Source organism: Diplotaxodon limnothrissa, linkage group LG11, assembly GCF_057381915.1.
Source record: "Diplotaxodon limnothrissa isolate DT_005_m linkage group LG11, D_limnothrissa_male_GT1.1, whole genome shotgun sequence".
Classification (NCBI taxonomy): domain Eukaryota; kingdom Metazoa; phylum Chordata; class Actinopteri; order Cichliformes; family Cichlidae; genus Diplotaxodon; species Diplotaxodon limnothrissa.
The window spans coordinates 26725369-26740973 of NC_140606.1; the positions used below are offsets into that span (position 1 = coordinate 26725369).

The 15605-nt window shown below is 42.0% G+C and overlaps 1 protein-coding gene across 1 annotated transcript; it reads left to right on the forward strand.

The window, feature by feature from the left end:
• The first annotated feature begins 1919 nt into the window (after window positions 1–1919).
• cacng6b (calcium channel, voltage-dependent, gamma subunit 6b) lies at window positions 1920–13537 on the forward strand. The gene is made up of 5 exons (XM_085366477.1): window positions 1920–2003; window positions 3588–4300; window positions 6793–6867; window positions 8298–8435; window positions 8554–13537. The coding sequence occupies exons 2-5, from the start codon at window positions 3943–3945 to the stop codon at window positions 8772–8774; spliced, it is 792 nt and encodes a 263-aa protein (XP_085222603.1). The 5' UTR covers window positions 1920–2003; window positions 3588–3942; the 3' UTR covers window positions 8775–13537.
• Window positions 13538–15605: the final 2068 nt, after the last annotated feature.

Sequence of the window (15605 nt, forward strand, 5' to 3'; positions counted from 1 at the left end):
ATTGATTAACAACAATTTACTACCTAATAGAAGGAACCTGTATCTCTTTATGTGACACAGTGGTACATTGAATTTGCTTCAAGGTCCGATCTGTTGTTCCATCAGAAATGCTTTTCTGCATACGTTGATTGTAACGGGAACTTATCTGACTTACTGTTGCCTTCCTGTCAGGTCGAAACAGTCTGGCAGTTCTCCTCTGACCTCTGGCATCAACAACGCAGAGACACCCAGAGAACTACCGCTCACTGGCCATGTGATTGGTTGATTATATATTTGTGTTAACCAGCAGGTGAACAGATATAAAAGTCCCCCCTTTCCCTTACCGGATACTCAGGATACTTCTGCAGTCCCTTTTTTTGTTTTATCAAGTTCATTATTGAGTTTTAAAGCTTTTTGCAGGATTGTTCGTAGTAGGAAAATCATCAGATGCTTCAAGTGGGCAAATACTCTTAGTCAGTACTACTTAGCAGCATGAAACTAAGAATTTTCTGTAGCTGTAATCATAAGTGTGAACGGCATGCGCATGAGTGCATACATGAGCGTACAGTACAAGCATAAATCAGCACTGCTGACAGGGGCACTACAAGACATATGAACAAGACTGTTCACATCAGCATAATGTAGAATATTGATGGCCTCCAACTGCCTGTGGACACTTTGGATCTATCTTATATGATGGATGAGCAGTGGTGGTGTGTGTAATTAGAGGAAGCGATTTTAAAGAATTGGCACACATGTGTGCCTTAAAACAGATAGCTGTCCTCCACATTAATTAATCTATCATGGATGTCACGCATTTAGCATGTGACCTCTGTCTGAAGAGGCCGTCTGCAGACTGAAAAAAGGAAAAGAGAAGCAGAGTTTGACTTTTTTGGACATTCCAGGTGTTTATTTCCCTGTCACAGCCTGCGGCCTACTTTGTCCCTTTTCTGCAATTGTCTCCTGTTATGTGTTTCTGTCCCCGACTCACTCTCGGTTTGCATCCCCCACCCATCCCCGCCCTCCCTTAGTGTTGCTGGCTGCAGGGTTTGGCCTCCCTCCCTCTCTCTCTCTCTCTCGCTGTGCCACGTATGTAACCTAAACTGTGGAACGGCCAAGCAGGGATGGGCCACGAGAAAAGCTTTCCACAAGATCAGCCTGAGCCTCTGAAGTCTCCCTGGACCTTGTTCAGTGAGGAATGAAATGGGGGCTGCACATTCTCATTTTCCTCTCTGTACTGCTTCATTTCAGCCAGTGTTGTCCATTTCGGCAGCTACCTCAGACTTCAGCATTCCCTTACAGTTTTTACTCCCCTTTTATCTCCTGTTCTCATACGTCTTTTTTCCCCCTTCTATATGCGTCCCTGCATGCTGTGGCTCTTTTTAAACCCCGAGTACACTTTCAATCTGTCTCTCTGTTAGATTTTCACCTCTTCACAGTGTATTGTGTTGCTGTAAAATGCTGTTCTGGTCCCTCTCATATAAACACAGACTCCTCCTTCACTCTTACTTAATGTCATTAACAGGTGGCTGTCCGAAATAGACGCACACACACACACAAACAGCAAGGCTGTCGCAGATACAGAGATGTTTTTTATCATGCTGGCAGGCTTGTCATCATGTGAGCGGACCACCCTGCAGCACCTTTCCTTGCTGATTTAAAATTTGAAACATTTATGGAGCATGAGCTGGATGCTGTTGAGATTAAACGTGAGGTGTAAGCACAGTCTGGGGGCCAAACACCAGACACACACCCACCCACACACACACACAGATGCACACGCATTTAATGGGCAACAGCATTAACCAACCAGACTCCAACCCCCTTCACATCCCCCACCTCTACTCCTTTACACTCACTTTCCATAACTCTTACGTTCCTCTCTCCGACCCCTTTCCTCTCTCTCTCTCTCTCTCTCTCTCTCACTCTCTCTCTCTCACACTCACTCTCACATCACTGCTCTCCCCCCTCTATTAAGTTTCATGCTTCTCTTCCTCTCGAGCTGAACAACACACACGACACAGGTCAGATTTATTCTTCTTTTCAATCAAGTGCATTAGCCAGCTGTTGCTTTCTTACGCCCACGTGTCACACAGGTGGCGGTGGCTGTCACCGGTCAAGCAGTAGAGAGAATTTCTAATTTTCACGACAGAAAATGCAGCATGAAGTTATATCCTGTGTTCAGACGCTTTAGAATTTAGGCTACTGCACCAAAGTTTTCGTTGCATTATAGTATATAACTTTGTATACATGCTCTATATACCCTGCTAAGGATAATCCTTCACTTACTGCAAAGTAAGCACTTGTTTGTGTCGCCCACCCTGAGAGCAGCTTGGCTCCTCTGAGCCGTCTGATCACACTGTGGTTAATATGAATGTAATGTGATCAAGGTTTGTAATTCTATGACCACTAATTTGGCTGTCAGCAGCTGCAGTATTGATGTCCTTTATTACAGTTAATGTTGGAGGGTTATTTTAATGCACGGTTGCTATTCCATACCTTTGGTTCACTAGTCACACGTATGTATCTGCCTTTTGTTAGCTATAAAAGGATTTTTACCCCAACTGTCACTTAGTGCTTGTTGATAAGCTGATATTATTGTTTATTGACATTGCAGAACCATCTTCTCATGCTCTGTGTAAATGCTGTCTGCTCTTACTGAATTGTTATTATTGTGATTATTGCGGGGCAGACGACACGCAGCACGACTAAATGACAATGAAATGTTTTTTGTTACATGTTTATTATGTTTATTATTATGTCTCCTCACATACTACAAAGTATCAAAGACAAAGGCTTTGCGGTGAGACTTTGCACATGTTGCCTAAATAAAACCTCTGATGCTGTCAGCCCAAAGCTCTGAATTAGGTGATTCGCCAACTGTGCGTGGCCTGCTGGTGCTGCTTTCCTAACTGGCCAGGCCTCTCGCCTCCACTCTGTGACCTGTTGGACCTCACAGCAGAGTTAATTACTATAGCCCCCTCTCTCTGTCAGAGGGTTCAGGATTGAATTATCACCTCTCGTGCAGACCATCGACACCGTTGTGCCCCGTCACTCACTTTGTTTAAATCGCTCCAAAGGTCCCTCGCTCACAGTTGAAAGTCTCTGTAAGCTGGGACCAAACTCGTGCTGAAGCACACATGTGCAAGTGCACAGCCGCTGCTACATATTCCCAGTTTTCCTGGTATAAGTAATGCAGCCTGAGAGGTATTTGTGGCAATCCATTATCCCCTCAGATCAAAGGGGATCTGTGTCTAAGCCAGAGATAGTGTACCTGCTCAGAGAGACGATGGGTTGTCAACTCATCTGGGAAATTGGAAGCTGGGTGGTCCGGTGTGACACTACGGTGTTATCTCTCACCTTGACCTTGCACAAACCTACTCCAGTAGCTCTTCCAGTCGAATTGTTTCTACATCTCCTGCAAAATCTGCCATATGGCTTATCTATTGTTGGCTGAGAGCATTTCATATGGCTTTTAGGGAGGGAATACTGTAGATGCTGATAAAGCTGTTGGAAATTAAATATTACGCTGGTGATGAAAGGATTTTGCTCTGGTGAAGCATATGCTGGCTACTCTTTCATCTTCCTGTTTCATCTCTCTTTTTCAGAAGCCTGGACGGAAAACAGACAGACAGCTCTCCTGGTCCTTGCCTCCATCTATCCCATTTTGTCATTACCTCACTTCATCTGCCCCCCTCTCCACTTCACAGTAGTTCTATTCATATCTCTTATGTCCAGCCCATTTATTTTTACTTGATCTTCTCACTGCTTTTGCTCAATTTTCCCGTCCATCACAGGACAACTGATAGCTCTCTTGCAAACTTTCGCCTTCCGAACCTAAAACATCTCATTATTTGATTCTAATTAAAACACTTTTCATCTATTATCTGCTTCTCTAATCTTCATTTGAGGTGTCCCGTCCCATCCCCTGTACTTCTTCGGTTCTGGCCACTTTAGATCAGTATGTGGTCCAACTTCTTTGTACAACAGGATGAGGAGGGTCGCACAGGGGTGGCAGGACAGAGTGGAGGTTTGGCTGGAATGAAAGGTGGTAGAGGACAGAGGCGGATCCACAAGTTGAGCGACAGCCAGGAGGGAAAGATCAAGCTGGCTTTCTTTGTCTCTATCGTCGGTGTGACCCTCACGGTGCTCGGCATGGGGACAGAGTTTTGGGTGGAGCTGGCCCAACCAAAGAATTTCAGCGGCAACCAGACCTGCCAGCTGGCCCATTACGGCCTTTGGAAGGGCTGCATCCGCACCCTACGGGTGGATGAAATAGACCCAGAGAGGACAAGCTGTGGTCCTGCTGATCTACCTGGAGGTGAGACCTCAGAGTGGTGTGTGTGTGTGTGTGTCTGTGTGAATTTGTGTAAATCTGTTTGATCTGCACAAGATGAGCTGGTGAGTTTCTGCAGGGACTATTTTGTGTTTAACTCCCTGTCTGCTTTCCTTGCAAGTCTGAATTGAAGCTGCCACCATGTTACAGTATGTGTATCGGTATCAAAGTGGATTAACAGCAAGGGGTCAGAGACTGTTTGTGGAAAGAAGTTGCTGACATCACCCTTAATCACTGTAGGTTTTCTGTGCCATGACAAATGTTGTAAAATAAGAGTGAGCTGTCATAGCTGACATAATGTATGCCCCCTGCGAATACATTTGTAGATCTTTGTATCTGAACTCATAAGAGGCTGAAAAAAGCTCTGTTGCCACTTTGTTTAAAAAAGTCATTTGCATCCAACGCGAACAGTCTTCATTTTTCTGAGCAACATTTTTCTGAGTTTTGATATAGATTTAAAAATAAATGTATTCCTTGTGTGTATGTACACTTGTGTGGATTTGCAAAGGAATAATGAGAGTTGGGTATCTGAAGCCGCTTGTGTAGATACAGTATGTATCTAGGTCATCCTACAGATAATGTGCAAATTGAATCATTAAAAAGTATAAAGCGTGAAAATGCATTCAAGTGCATAAACACAGTGGTGCTTTATCAGTTTGGATCCTGCTGGACCAACACACAGCAGCATGCAGATACAATATACAGCATATTTGTTGGCAGTCATAACATGATCTGTGTAACAGGGCATTATTAATATTAAGATTTTCTCCTGACTAAGCATCGAATCATCTCCTGTTTTACCAAGAGTGCAGACAGGTGATAAAGGGGCAAACCAGAGGTTTATTGTGCTGACGGACATTCATGTTTAGAGTAGTGACAGGTTCTTTCTAAAAGCACTTTATTCAACTTGACCATGGTTATGTTCTCCGGAGTGCGCCGATTATCTGCACAATGACCTATTTCTGTCTGAAAAGTGAGTCTGGAGATGGAAAGAGGCAGGTACTGGAGGAGAAAGACTTGCTCCTGGAATCACACGTCTCGTGGATTCTGCCAGGACCCAGCAGCGGTCTGAAGAAATCACAAAGTCTCTTTAAATTTCAGAGACACAAGTGGTTCACATATACAACTTAATGATCCAGTTTTCAAGGATTATTTATCTATCCTTTGCTAATTTATCTTTTGTGCCTTTTTGACTGCTTCGAGCTGGCAGATATGATTCCAAGATGCTCTGTTGGTGTTTGAGAGAAGCCAGTATGCTTCTGACAATCTTCATCACACGTCCCAACACTGTTGGCCCACGCCGCCTGTCACAGATGGCCGTGGGCTCATCATGTTTGCAGGAAAACAAATGTTTTTGCCATCTATGGTTCCCCATTTCACATCCCTGTTTACATGCCTCTGGCTCCCGTCCCGCTCAAAGTGCGGCCTGACGATGCCGTGTCTGTCATCCCGACACCAGCTATCCATCTTCGCTGCCTGCTGGAGAGAAACATGGCGGCTCAATAATTACAGTCTCAGCGGGGGTAGTGGGAGCAAAACCAGTTGACTGTGATAGCATAATGTGTTACAAAATCAGTATGGTTGACAAATGGACGGTCTGCTTCATTAAAAAATGTTTGCAAATGCCCTCAGCCACAGCTATATTTGTGTGGTGAGGAAGGATGTCAGAATATGTGTGTGTGTGTGTGTGTGTGTGTCTGTGTGTGTGTGTGTGTGCACATGCACGTGGTCATCTTGGAGCACATAGTTTTCAGTGGGTGAAAGTCATCACTATGCACTTGTGAAGCCAAACGGAATCTGACTACTTCACAGTTTTTGTCTAAATATAGAGAAGGGGAAACGAGGGGGGACAGGCAGGGACCGAGTGAGAGTGTATAACTAATGCAGTATTAACTAACCCCCCTGTGTTTCCCCCCCCCTCTTGACATCTCCTGCTCGCTCGTCTCACCTCCTTCTCCATCTGCGGCTACCCTCTCTCTTTCCCTTCACTCACCACCCTTCCATCTGCCAGCAACTCACTCCTCCTTTTCACCGCTCTCATCCTCTGAGCCTGTATCCATACTTCTCGCATCTTCCTCCTTCTTTTTCACCCGGCACATCCTCTTCCCGTCTTCTGTAGCCATGTCCCTTCATTAGCCTCCATCTGCCCCTTCTCTCTGTCTACCACTATTTCTCCCCTCTGCCATCCACCCTTAGTGTTTTGCTGTCTCTCACCCTCTTTGGCGGCACCATATGTGCAGTGCTGGAGTGTGCGTATGTGTGTGTGTTTGTGTGCGAAGAGGTGTGTGTCTCTGGGTATTCCAGCTAATGCTCGATATAAATAGGAATGATGCCTGGAAGGACAGAGTGCATGGATGCATAGTAGGCACATCAGAGAAGACAAGAAGTCGTCCATAGGAGAGTGAGTGTGTAAGTGCGTGTGCGAGCGCGTGGGTGCACGTGTGTTTCTTTGTCTGATCTCTTCTTTATGCCCACAGAATCCAACTGTACTTACTTCAAATTCTTCACCTCTGGGGAGAATGCAGTCATATTCAAGAAGACAACTAAGAAGAGTGAGATGTTACACCTTCCCCTGGACATACACATTAGCAGTTACACCAGCAGCTTCTTCTTTCAATAAAGATGCTCACTGCGGTGCTCACAGGACCGTACTGGTGGTTTTTGCATGTTTTAGACCATTAACTTCCACTGCCACCCCTTTTCCAAAGCAAGCCATAAGCTATCAGACTGATTAATGTGTTTGCTGTGCTGCCCAGGGAGCCACTGGTTTCAGTGTAGTTTGGAGATAAGCTGGATGAGAATTAATAGGCTACTTACATCACAGCAAACATCAGTCATTTTTATCTTTTGGTCGTAAGTTGTGAGCAGAGGCTGTTTTGAAAATTTGCTTGCTGATATGGTTAAAGAGAAGGCGGCATTTGACATATGAGCTGTGGGAAAGATTTGCTGTCAGTGGCTGCACAGTAGACTTGACATAATCACACCAACAGATATGCACAGTCCTGTGAAAAATAAGTAAGGGTATACCACTTCTCAATCATAAGTCATTAGCCAATGAGCATATCCCATCTAACCCTTTCTGACTTTAACAGTGACCTTAATTTACAAAATGTACTTAGTTTTTACTCAATATGACCCGAAACTAGTGAGTGAGCCCATAAACGTTTCAGTAATTTTTTTACAGAGGTCAAATAGGAAAGGAAGCTGATGGTCATTTACCCATAGGCACAACCACAAATCTTCTTGCATCCAGAAGAGTCGAGTCGCCCCTTGCTGGTTATTACAGAAAAGTACATTTTAGGTTCTGAGCTACCGGGAAGCTAGCATATCTATTTTGTACTGTGTTTACGGTTTATGCTAACTTTGTGGCAATTTTTCAAAGCATAGATTCCTAAAGTGTTGACCGGGGTGGGCTACGAAAGTACTGCAACTGGGCTACAGTAATAACAGAAATTCTGTTGAAATTACTCACAAGTATGTAGAGTTACATATTTATATGATTTTATTTATTTGTTTAAAAAGAGAATAAAAAATGATAATAAGAGGTGGCTAGTCTGTGATGTTACTCGTTACTCTGACGGAAGGAATTGACCAACTATGACCATTCCTGTTATCTGCAATGCTTTTATTAATGAAATAATATCTACGTGTTGGAGAATCAAAAAAACAAAACAAAAACAGCACAATTGGCACAGGCTATTTTTTGGGGTCGCACCTGTTCAGGTTTGGAATGCCAGGAAAATCTGTTTTAAGCAGAGCCAGTACAGGAAGGAGCACAGATGACATCATTTTTGTTCTTTAACAAAAATCCAGATTTAACCAAAATCCCAGAGGAATCAAACATGTGTGAGGTGGTGTAACATAACTAGTTTCCAGACCTCACAATAATTCCTCCATCTTTTGTGCTGCAGATTTCTTTCTGCATGCACTTCTGAACATCTGCGCTTTATATTTTGTTATTTCTCGCTGCTCTCCCTCACAGGTCTGAATCTAGCAGCAGCTGTCTTGGCCCTTTTGAGTCTGACCATGATGGTGATGGGCTCCATATGCATCGCCATGTCGCTCAGCAAAGGAGTGCAATTCTTTCTTAAGCCAGCCTCCTTCTGCTTCATCCTATCAGGTGGGATGTGACTCTTTTTTTAGTCATGCTAGGACAATATTTTCATGAGTATTTTAAGGATTGTAACTGCTGATTGAACTTTTAAATGTTACTGTTACTTTTTTATCTTCTCATGCAGGTGTACTGGTCCTGCTCTCTGTCCTCATATTCCACCAGTCTGTGCTGGCCTTACTGTCCAGTGACCACTCCATACCTTTACACCATGAACTGTCCTGGTCTGTGGCCTGCGTGGGCTCAGCGGGAGGCATTCTTATTTTTGGAGGCGTCCTCTTCATCATTCTCGCTCTTCCTTTCAGCCCATGGCAGAAATGTTTTCCACACAAGAACAGCGACACCTAGCCCTCCGATGCTGCACACAGTATTCACGACGTCTTTGCTTATGAGGAAGGAGAAATTGATTTCTGACAGCTGTGATGTCAAGCTTGCTCTTGGCATTGGTTTTGCCAGAGAAGCCATACTAACTTGGTCTTAAATTTATGAAAGGGAGTCAACAACACATACACAACACAGCATGGCCTGCAGAGGTAGATTTTGCAACGAAGTGCTTTTGTTCATTTTAGCATAAAATCGAATGACTGACGGGGCTACTGCTGACTTTTTTAGTATTTACTCAAACCTGCGTCACAAATAGGTTTGTTAGTCCGCCTGTAGCTGTACAAACATATAAACCCAACCTTTATACTGGGATAAGTCGTGCAGATGCTTTTCTTTTTAATTGCTAAGACTTTTTTTTTGAGGTTTGAAAATGTTCATAGTCTGCTTTGTATGAAAGCTCACCTCTCCCTAAAAACACAGTTAAATTAGAATATACAGTGTAGTCCATGCCCTGGAGAAACTCTTCTCATACTAATGTTTTCTGATGTGACTATTGGCAAAATTACAATATTTAGCTGTGCATTTGAAGAATTCATTACATTACACCATAGTTTAAGTTTGATGAGGGCACAGTTAGGTTAGATCATGACACAAGTTAGAACGTTTACATGACCTAGATTGGTATAACAATAATTTAAGATAAGGGGAAAATGTTTTGTTGATCTACACACTCACTCATTTCTCATGCCTACTAATGTCAACTGACTTTCTAATCTCCGCTTGCTGTTCTTGGAAGAATGTGACACAAAATAATGCAATAGCAAAACCAAATTTGGACTTTAATCTGTTCGAATTATAAATAAACAAGTGAAAACTTTGGAATCAGGCTGCTTAATATTGTTATTTTTTATTTCTATTTATATCATGCTTAAATTGACATATATCAACATTAAACAGTAGCAAATGCTTTGTTTTGATAGCGCTAGTAATTATATCATGTACATGTTATATGATTACATGTACATGCAGGAAATTCTGTTAAGCTTTTTAAATCTTAATATTTTATGTATTACTATTTATTTTATTACCTGTGTTTTACACTTGTGTAAATGCTGCTTCAGTGTAGCAGATGAATGTAAGTTGAATGAAACAGATGAAACACTATGTTGATATCAGAGAAGTATGTGGGCATGCGTCCTCTGTATATAAAAGGATTTGTTTTGTGCTTTATGAATGGTCAATGCTTGTGGTGTTGTCTCTAATCACTCTATGTGCAATGCAGTAAATACAATTTATTTTTGTCATAGGATGCTAACGTCTCAAACAGGAAACATTGGTTTACAGTATGTAAACTGTGCTCAGTATATGGCACCACTATTGGTTATTATTAAAACGATTTGAATAAAATAAAATAAAATAGCTGCCTTCCTTTGTTCTGCTGGCACGACACCATGTCTGCCCTCCAATTTGACATTCACCCATTTTCACCCCTTTGCAGAGTGACTCTTAACCCCTCTGCCAAACACCCCCCTCCCCCAGACTCCACTCCTCTATAATTAGGCCAGAGCTCATCGCAATGCATTTCACTGCAGAGGTTGGGAAACTTAATACTTGAATTTTAACTATGTACCCCTATCCTCATACCTATGCGGCCTCCCCGTCTCGTTCTGCCACCCCGACCTCACTGCGTCACCGCCAGCATGCCACCCGAGTTTTTTGCTCCATCCAAAAACCGACTGATTATCTCAGAAATAACAAATCTTCACACTCATCTCTCTAGAGACTACTTGACATCCTGGCAGTCACATACATTCCCATGCATGCATGTGTGCATGTAGACTCACATGTTTTTACCTCCCCAGTGGGCAGAAACTGAATCCACATGACACACTATCCGGGTTGTATATATAGCTGTTTAATAGTTCTACTGAGACTGCATGAAAAGTGGTTCGTAGGCACTTGTTACGTGTTTGTAAATGGAGAAATGCTTCCTGGAATTCTTTATGATGGACCTGTAGACTGAATGTGACAAGTAAAAGAGCATGAAATGATGAAGGGCTGTCATTATTGATTGTATATATAAATATATATGTATCTATATGATATATATGATAAACTGTTAATGGTGCTTGTGCAGTAGATTTGTTTGCTTTGGCAGTCCCTCTCCTTAAATGTTTCATCACAGTCATCCTTATTGTGACTGCAGCTACGTTGCAGTAAGTATGATAATATGCAGGGAAAGACACTCACTAATCCTCAGGGTGCTGGAGCACTTCTAGGATTCTCAGGCCTCTTGTCAAGGATGTCACTGCTTCCTCCTGCTCTAATGCATCTGGAGTATCATCTCTTGTCAGTAATGGGAGTCTTTGAGCTGCCACTCCTCTGCATCCCTCTGAGGAGAGTAGTGACCGAAGCACACCTTTACAGTATTTTGTAATCGTTCATGCAAAAAACGTGCATGAGGTACCAGATGGCCCTATGAGGCGGAAAAAAGTTATTTGGAGGTAGGGCTCAGTGAATTAACTTTCAGTTGCTCTTCTCATTATCTTCTCTGGCAAGTACCACCCATCTGGCACTATCCATATATTTGCAAATATTAGGAGCCTCAAGACTGACAGGGAAGGTTGAAATCGTTTTAGGATCACAGCAAACAAAACATTAGCTAAGAGTCCTTGAGCCACAGTAACTACTAAGAGCAGTGTTTATGACAAACTGTGTGTGTTATTGACAAGTGGTGAAATATCACAGTTGCTGTAATGTACTGCACTCACTTTAAAATTCTACTCTACCAAATATTTATGGAAAATAATGCAACGATTGCTCCAATACGTCAAACAGTTAAATCTGGCTTTAGCAGATTAAACTGCAGCATTAAAATTGCGCCTGTATGTTAGTTAAAGGATGACGATAATAATCCTTCTTCTTCGTCTTTCGGCTGCTCGCTTGAGGGGTCTCACCTGCCTCCATCTCAGCCTATCCCTAGCATCCTCCCCTGTCATACCAACACTCTTCATATCCTTCACAACACATCCATAAATCTTCTCTGTGGTCTTCCTGTTTTCTTCCTGCCTAGAAGCTCTATCTTAAACATCTTTTGTCCAATTTATCCACTATTCCTTATGTGAACATTTCCAAACCATCCTAACTTTGCGTGTCTAACTTGTCAACTACTCAACCTAACTGCTCCCTCTGATTTTCTCATTTCTAATCCTGGCCATTCTGGTCACGCTTAGTGAAAATCTTAACATCTTCAAATCTGCCACCTCGAGTTTCCTGTCTTTTGGTCAGTGCCACTGTCTTCAAAACATAGATCATAGCAGGTCTTAATACTGTTTTATAAACTTTCACTCTTGCTGCTATAATTCTGCCACTAACCACCCTGACACCCGTTTCCATCCACTCCACCCTGCTTACACCCTCTTCTTCACCTTTTTTTTGTGCTCTATATGCTGCTTTGCATGGTATTTAAACTCACCTCCACCTTCACTACATCTCCTTGCAACTTTACCTTTTCTGTCTAGCTCTCATTCACACGCATGTAGTCTTACTTCTACTAAATTTCATTCTTCTTCTCTCTTGAGCATACCTCCGCGTCACCAGGTTCTCTTCCACCTGGTCCCTACTCCTACTTCAAATCACATTGTCATCTGCAAACATCACAGTCCTCAGAGACTCCTGTCTGACCTCATCTGTCAGAATGTCCATCACAATCGCAGTATGATAATAATCCAACTATTTCATAACATAAAAGTGACAGAGGCCATCATGAGTACCTTTAGTTTTGATGCTTTAAGTAAATTTTGTTGTAAATACCTTATCTCATGGCACTTTTTTTAGATTACTTTGATATGGATCAGAGTTTGTGAAATGGTCTCTTGACCAAACAGTTGAATATGCTCACATCGTGTTCAGACTACTGGCTTCAAGACACGTTCAGTGGAGGCATGTGATGTAACGTGCCAAACTGTCGCACAACACTTGGAGCTCGGTGACAGTCATGATGGTGTAGAGATGAAAGCTGGGTTCTCCTTAATTTTTTAGCTCTCTAATGATACGGTGAAGTACTAACTTCAACTCTGCAACAATGTAACTGGCCAAGCTTTGGCATTTTACCATTTTGTCACTTGCAGAGTGAGCAGAAAAATCAATTGCTCTCCTTAGCTGTAATTGAAAAAATATTTTTTTTTAAATTATGCAAATATTCGCTTATTTCAAAGTATTAAGTGCAAAAAAGGATCTTCTAGTTAACTGAGAAGTCCATTCTCAGTCATGAACTAGACTTGCAGATCTCACTTTCAAGGTCATAGTTTGGTGCACTTCTGGGTGGTTTTCAGCAGCATTCTGTTTTTAGATTGTTCCTTACAAGTACCACTGTGTCTCTTGGCACTTGTTTCTCTGCAGTGGGTGCTGGATTTCTTCCAATGTGTCAAAATGGGGATCCTTCAACTTGATTTTCCTTTTTGGGAAGTGGATGAAGTTGCAAGGAGCCAAATCTGGTGGTGAGCAAAGGTTGTGTTTGTCTAGCCAAGAAATTTTGCGCTTTTTAGTGCACTCTGAGTGGGACAGTGGCACGGCTGCCCCTCTGTTGGTCTTCCTTGGTCTCTTGTGTTCTGGGGGCCTCTGGATGTCTGGAGTCTTGATCTCCTCCATACCTGCTTCATGCCCTGGAGGACGGGGCTGTGGCCCCCCCACACCCTCTAGCAGATCATTACATGAAGGAACCTTTTAAAAAAACAAGCGCATCCATGCTCACAGGTGTACACACGGGTGATCACACCCACAAACTACACCCTTTTTGGCTCCTACCTCAAAGCACACTGTGTTCTGTTGATCTTATGAGCTGCACAATAATGTTTAATATTTAGTATTTACTGTCATATTCCCATATATCATTGTGATGTTGTTTATTCTATTACTCTTGTTCTCTTCTGCTTGTTTTCTTTTTTCTTTCTCAACAGGTGATCCAGGTGATTGATATATGCATTTTTTTCTGCCCATTCTGTTGGTTTTTGTTTTTTGCCCTTCTTCCCCGTCCCTCTTCTCAGCTGTTTCTCTTTCCCTCTTTCTTTCTCCCCTTCTTTCCGCCAGTCAAGTCTGTCCCGTATTCAGCAAGTGAAAATAAAATAAACAATAAAAGGTGAATCAAATGGACCATTATGGCAAGGCTGGGATGGTCAATTTGGTAAAGTAAATCCGTTGGGCATCTTTCTTTGCCTTTAGACAATAATTCTGATGGCAAAAGAGCCAAACGGGACAGGCAAGAAGAATAAAATAAATAAATAAATAAAAAAGGTTGTGTTTGTCTAGCCAAGAAATTTTGCGCTTTTTAGTGCACTCTGAGCCAGCACGAGGTGTCACACTCGTATGCCCTACAGTTAAGAAGATGGAATATTCTCCCTAAGACGTTACAGCAGAACTCCATCTTTACAGCCTGTCCCTGGGGGCTGAATTCACAATGGTGAGCCCAAGAAAAGGAAAAGAAAAAGAAAAGATGAACATAGTCTCCCTACTAATCTTGAAATCTGCAGACTCAACTCAGAACAACTGAAAACCACTTGGTCTCACCCAGCACCCCAGCTTTCATAATCAGCAGTTATCCTCCGCACAATATTTAGGTGAGTCTGAAACAGAAGTTGATGATTGCTCTCAGGTATAAGGTCCATGACCTCTGCCAAATTGCAGGTCACGGTGTAAGTTGTCTATAGGGAACTCTTGTTGTTGTTGTTTTTATAACTTTTTGATCCACTTATATGGACTGGAGAGTCTTAACTGACAGGAGTCATACTCAGTGCTGCGTTTAGCTACTGTTGCCCATCTGCTTCAAGGTTTGGCATGATGCATGTTCAGAGATGCTCCTCTGCATACCTTTCACCTGCATACCTGCAGACCATTCTCTGTAAACCCTAGAGGTGGTTGTGTGGGAAAATCCCAGTAGATCAGCATTTTCTGAAACAGACTGACAACAGCAACCATGCCACTTTCAAAGTTACTTAAATTGCCTTTCTTCCCCATTCTGAAGCTCGATTTGAACTTCAGCAGGTTGTCTCGCTGATATCTGTATGCCTAAATGCACTGAATTTCTGCCATGTGACTGGCTGATTAGATACTTGAGTTGACAACATAATAAAGTGTCTATCAAGTTAATGCCTAATTAACTTGTTTTTGTCAACCACCATAACAAATTAAAATAAACTAAATAATTTTATATATGAATATGCACTGAATATGAACGGAATTAAATCTGAATCTTTATGATTCAACTGTGTTTTTTCACAGCCTTCTACTGTAGCGCAACAACAGGAGAAAGAACATGAAACACAAATTAACTGCAGGACTTTTTTTTAGTGCAGCATTTGTAAAATATTGTATTGCTTCATTTACTTGGGTAAAAAACCAGAATATTCCACCTTTTTTTTTCAGTCAATTTGGAGGTTCTACTGAACAACAAAAAAAGGAAAAAAAAGACAGCACTCTGTAAATATTTCTGTTATTGTTTTTTTATAAACTTCGTGCAATACAGTGTTTTAAGTTTATCACACATTTAGATAAACCATAATCATTTATCTAGATATATCTATTCTCAACTACATACTATTCATATTGCCCACATAAATGCTATCTGTGTGCATTTTTAATCACATTTTTTTCTTTTTCTGAAATGAAATCAACGAAATGAAAATAATCTGGAAGCATCTGGTCATTGTTTTTGTTTCTTCATTATACCACGTAGCAGGTGAATCCACAGTTTCCACCTAGATCTGCAGTCACTCGGGACAGTTTGGAAGAGGGTGGGATGGCTGGGTGTTACATGTGTCTACATTCTCATCCACATAAACAGCGCAGAGTTCAGACTCA

Bases quoted from the DNA above. Each gene is read 5' to 3' on its own strand.
- cacng6b (XM_085366477.1), top strand. From the start codon at position 3,943: ATGTGGTCCAACTTCTTTGTACAACAGGATGAGGAGGGTCGCACAGGG. The intron at 6,868-8,297 runs GTGAGATGTTAC...TCTCCCTCACAG, and splicing joins CAAGAAGACAACTAAGAAGA to GTCTGAATCTAGCAGCAGCT. The intron at 8,436-8,553 runs GTGGGATGTGAC...CTTCTCATGCAG, and splicing joins CTTCTGCTTCATCCTATCAG to GTGTACTGGTCCTGCTCTCT.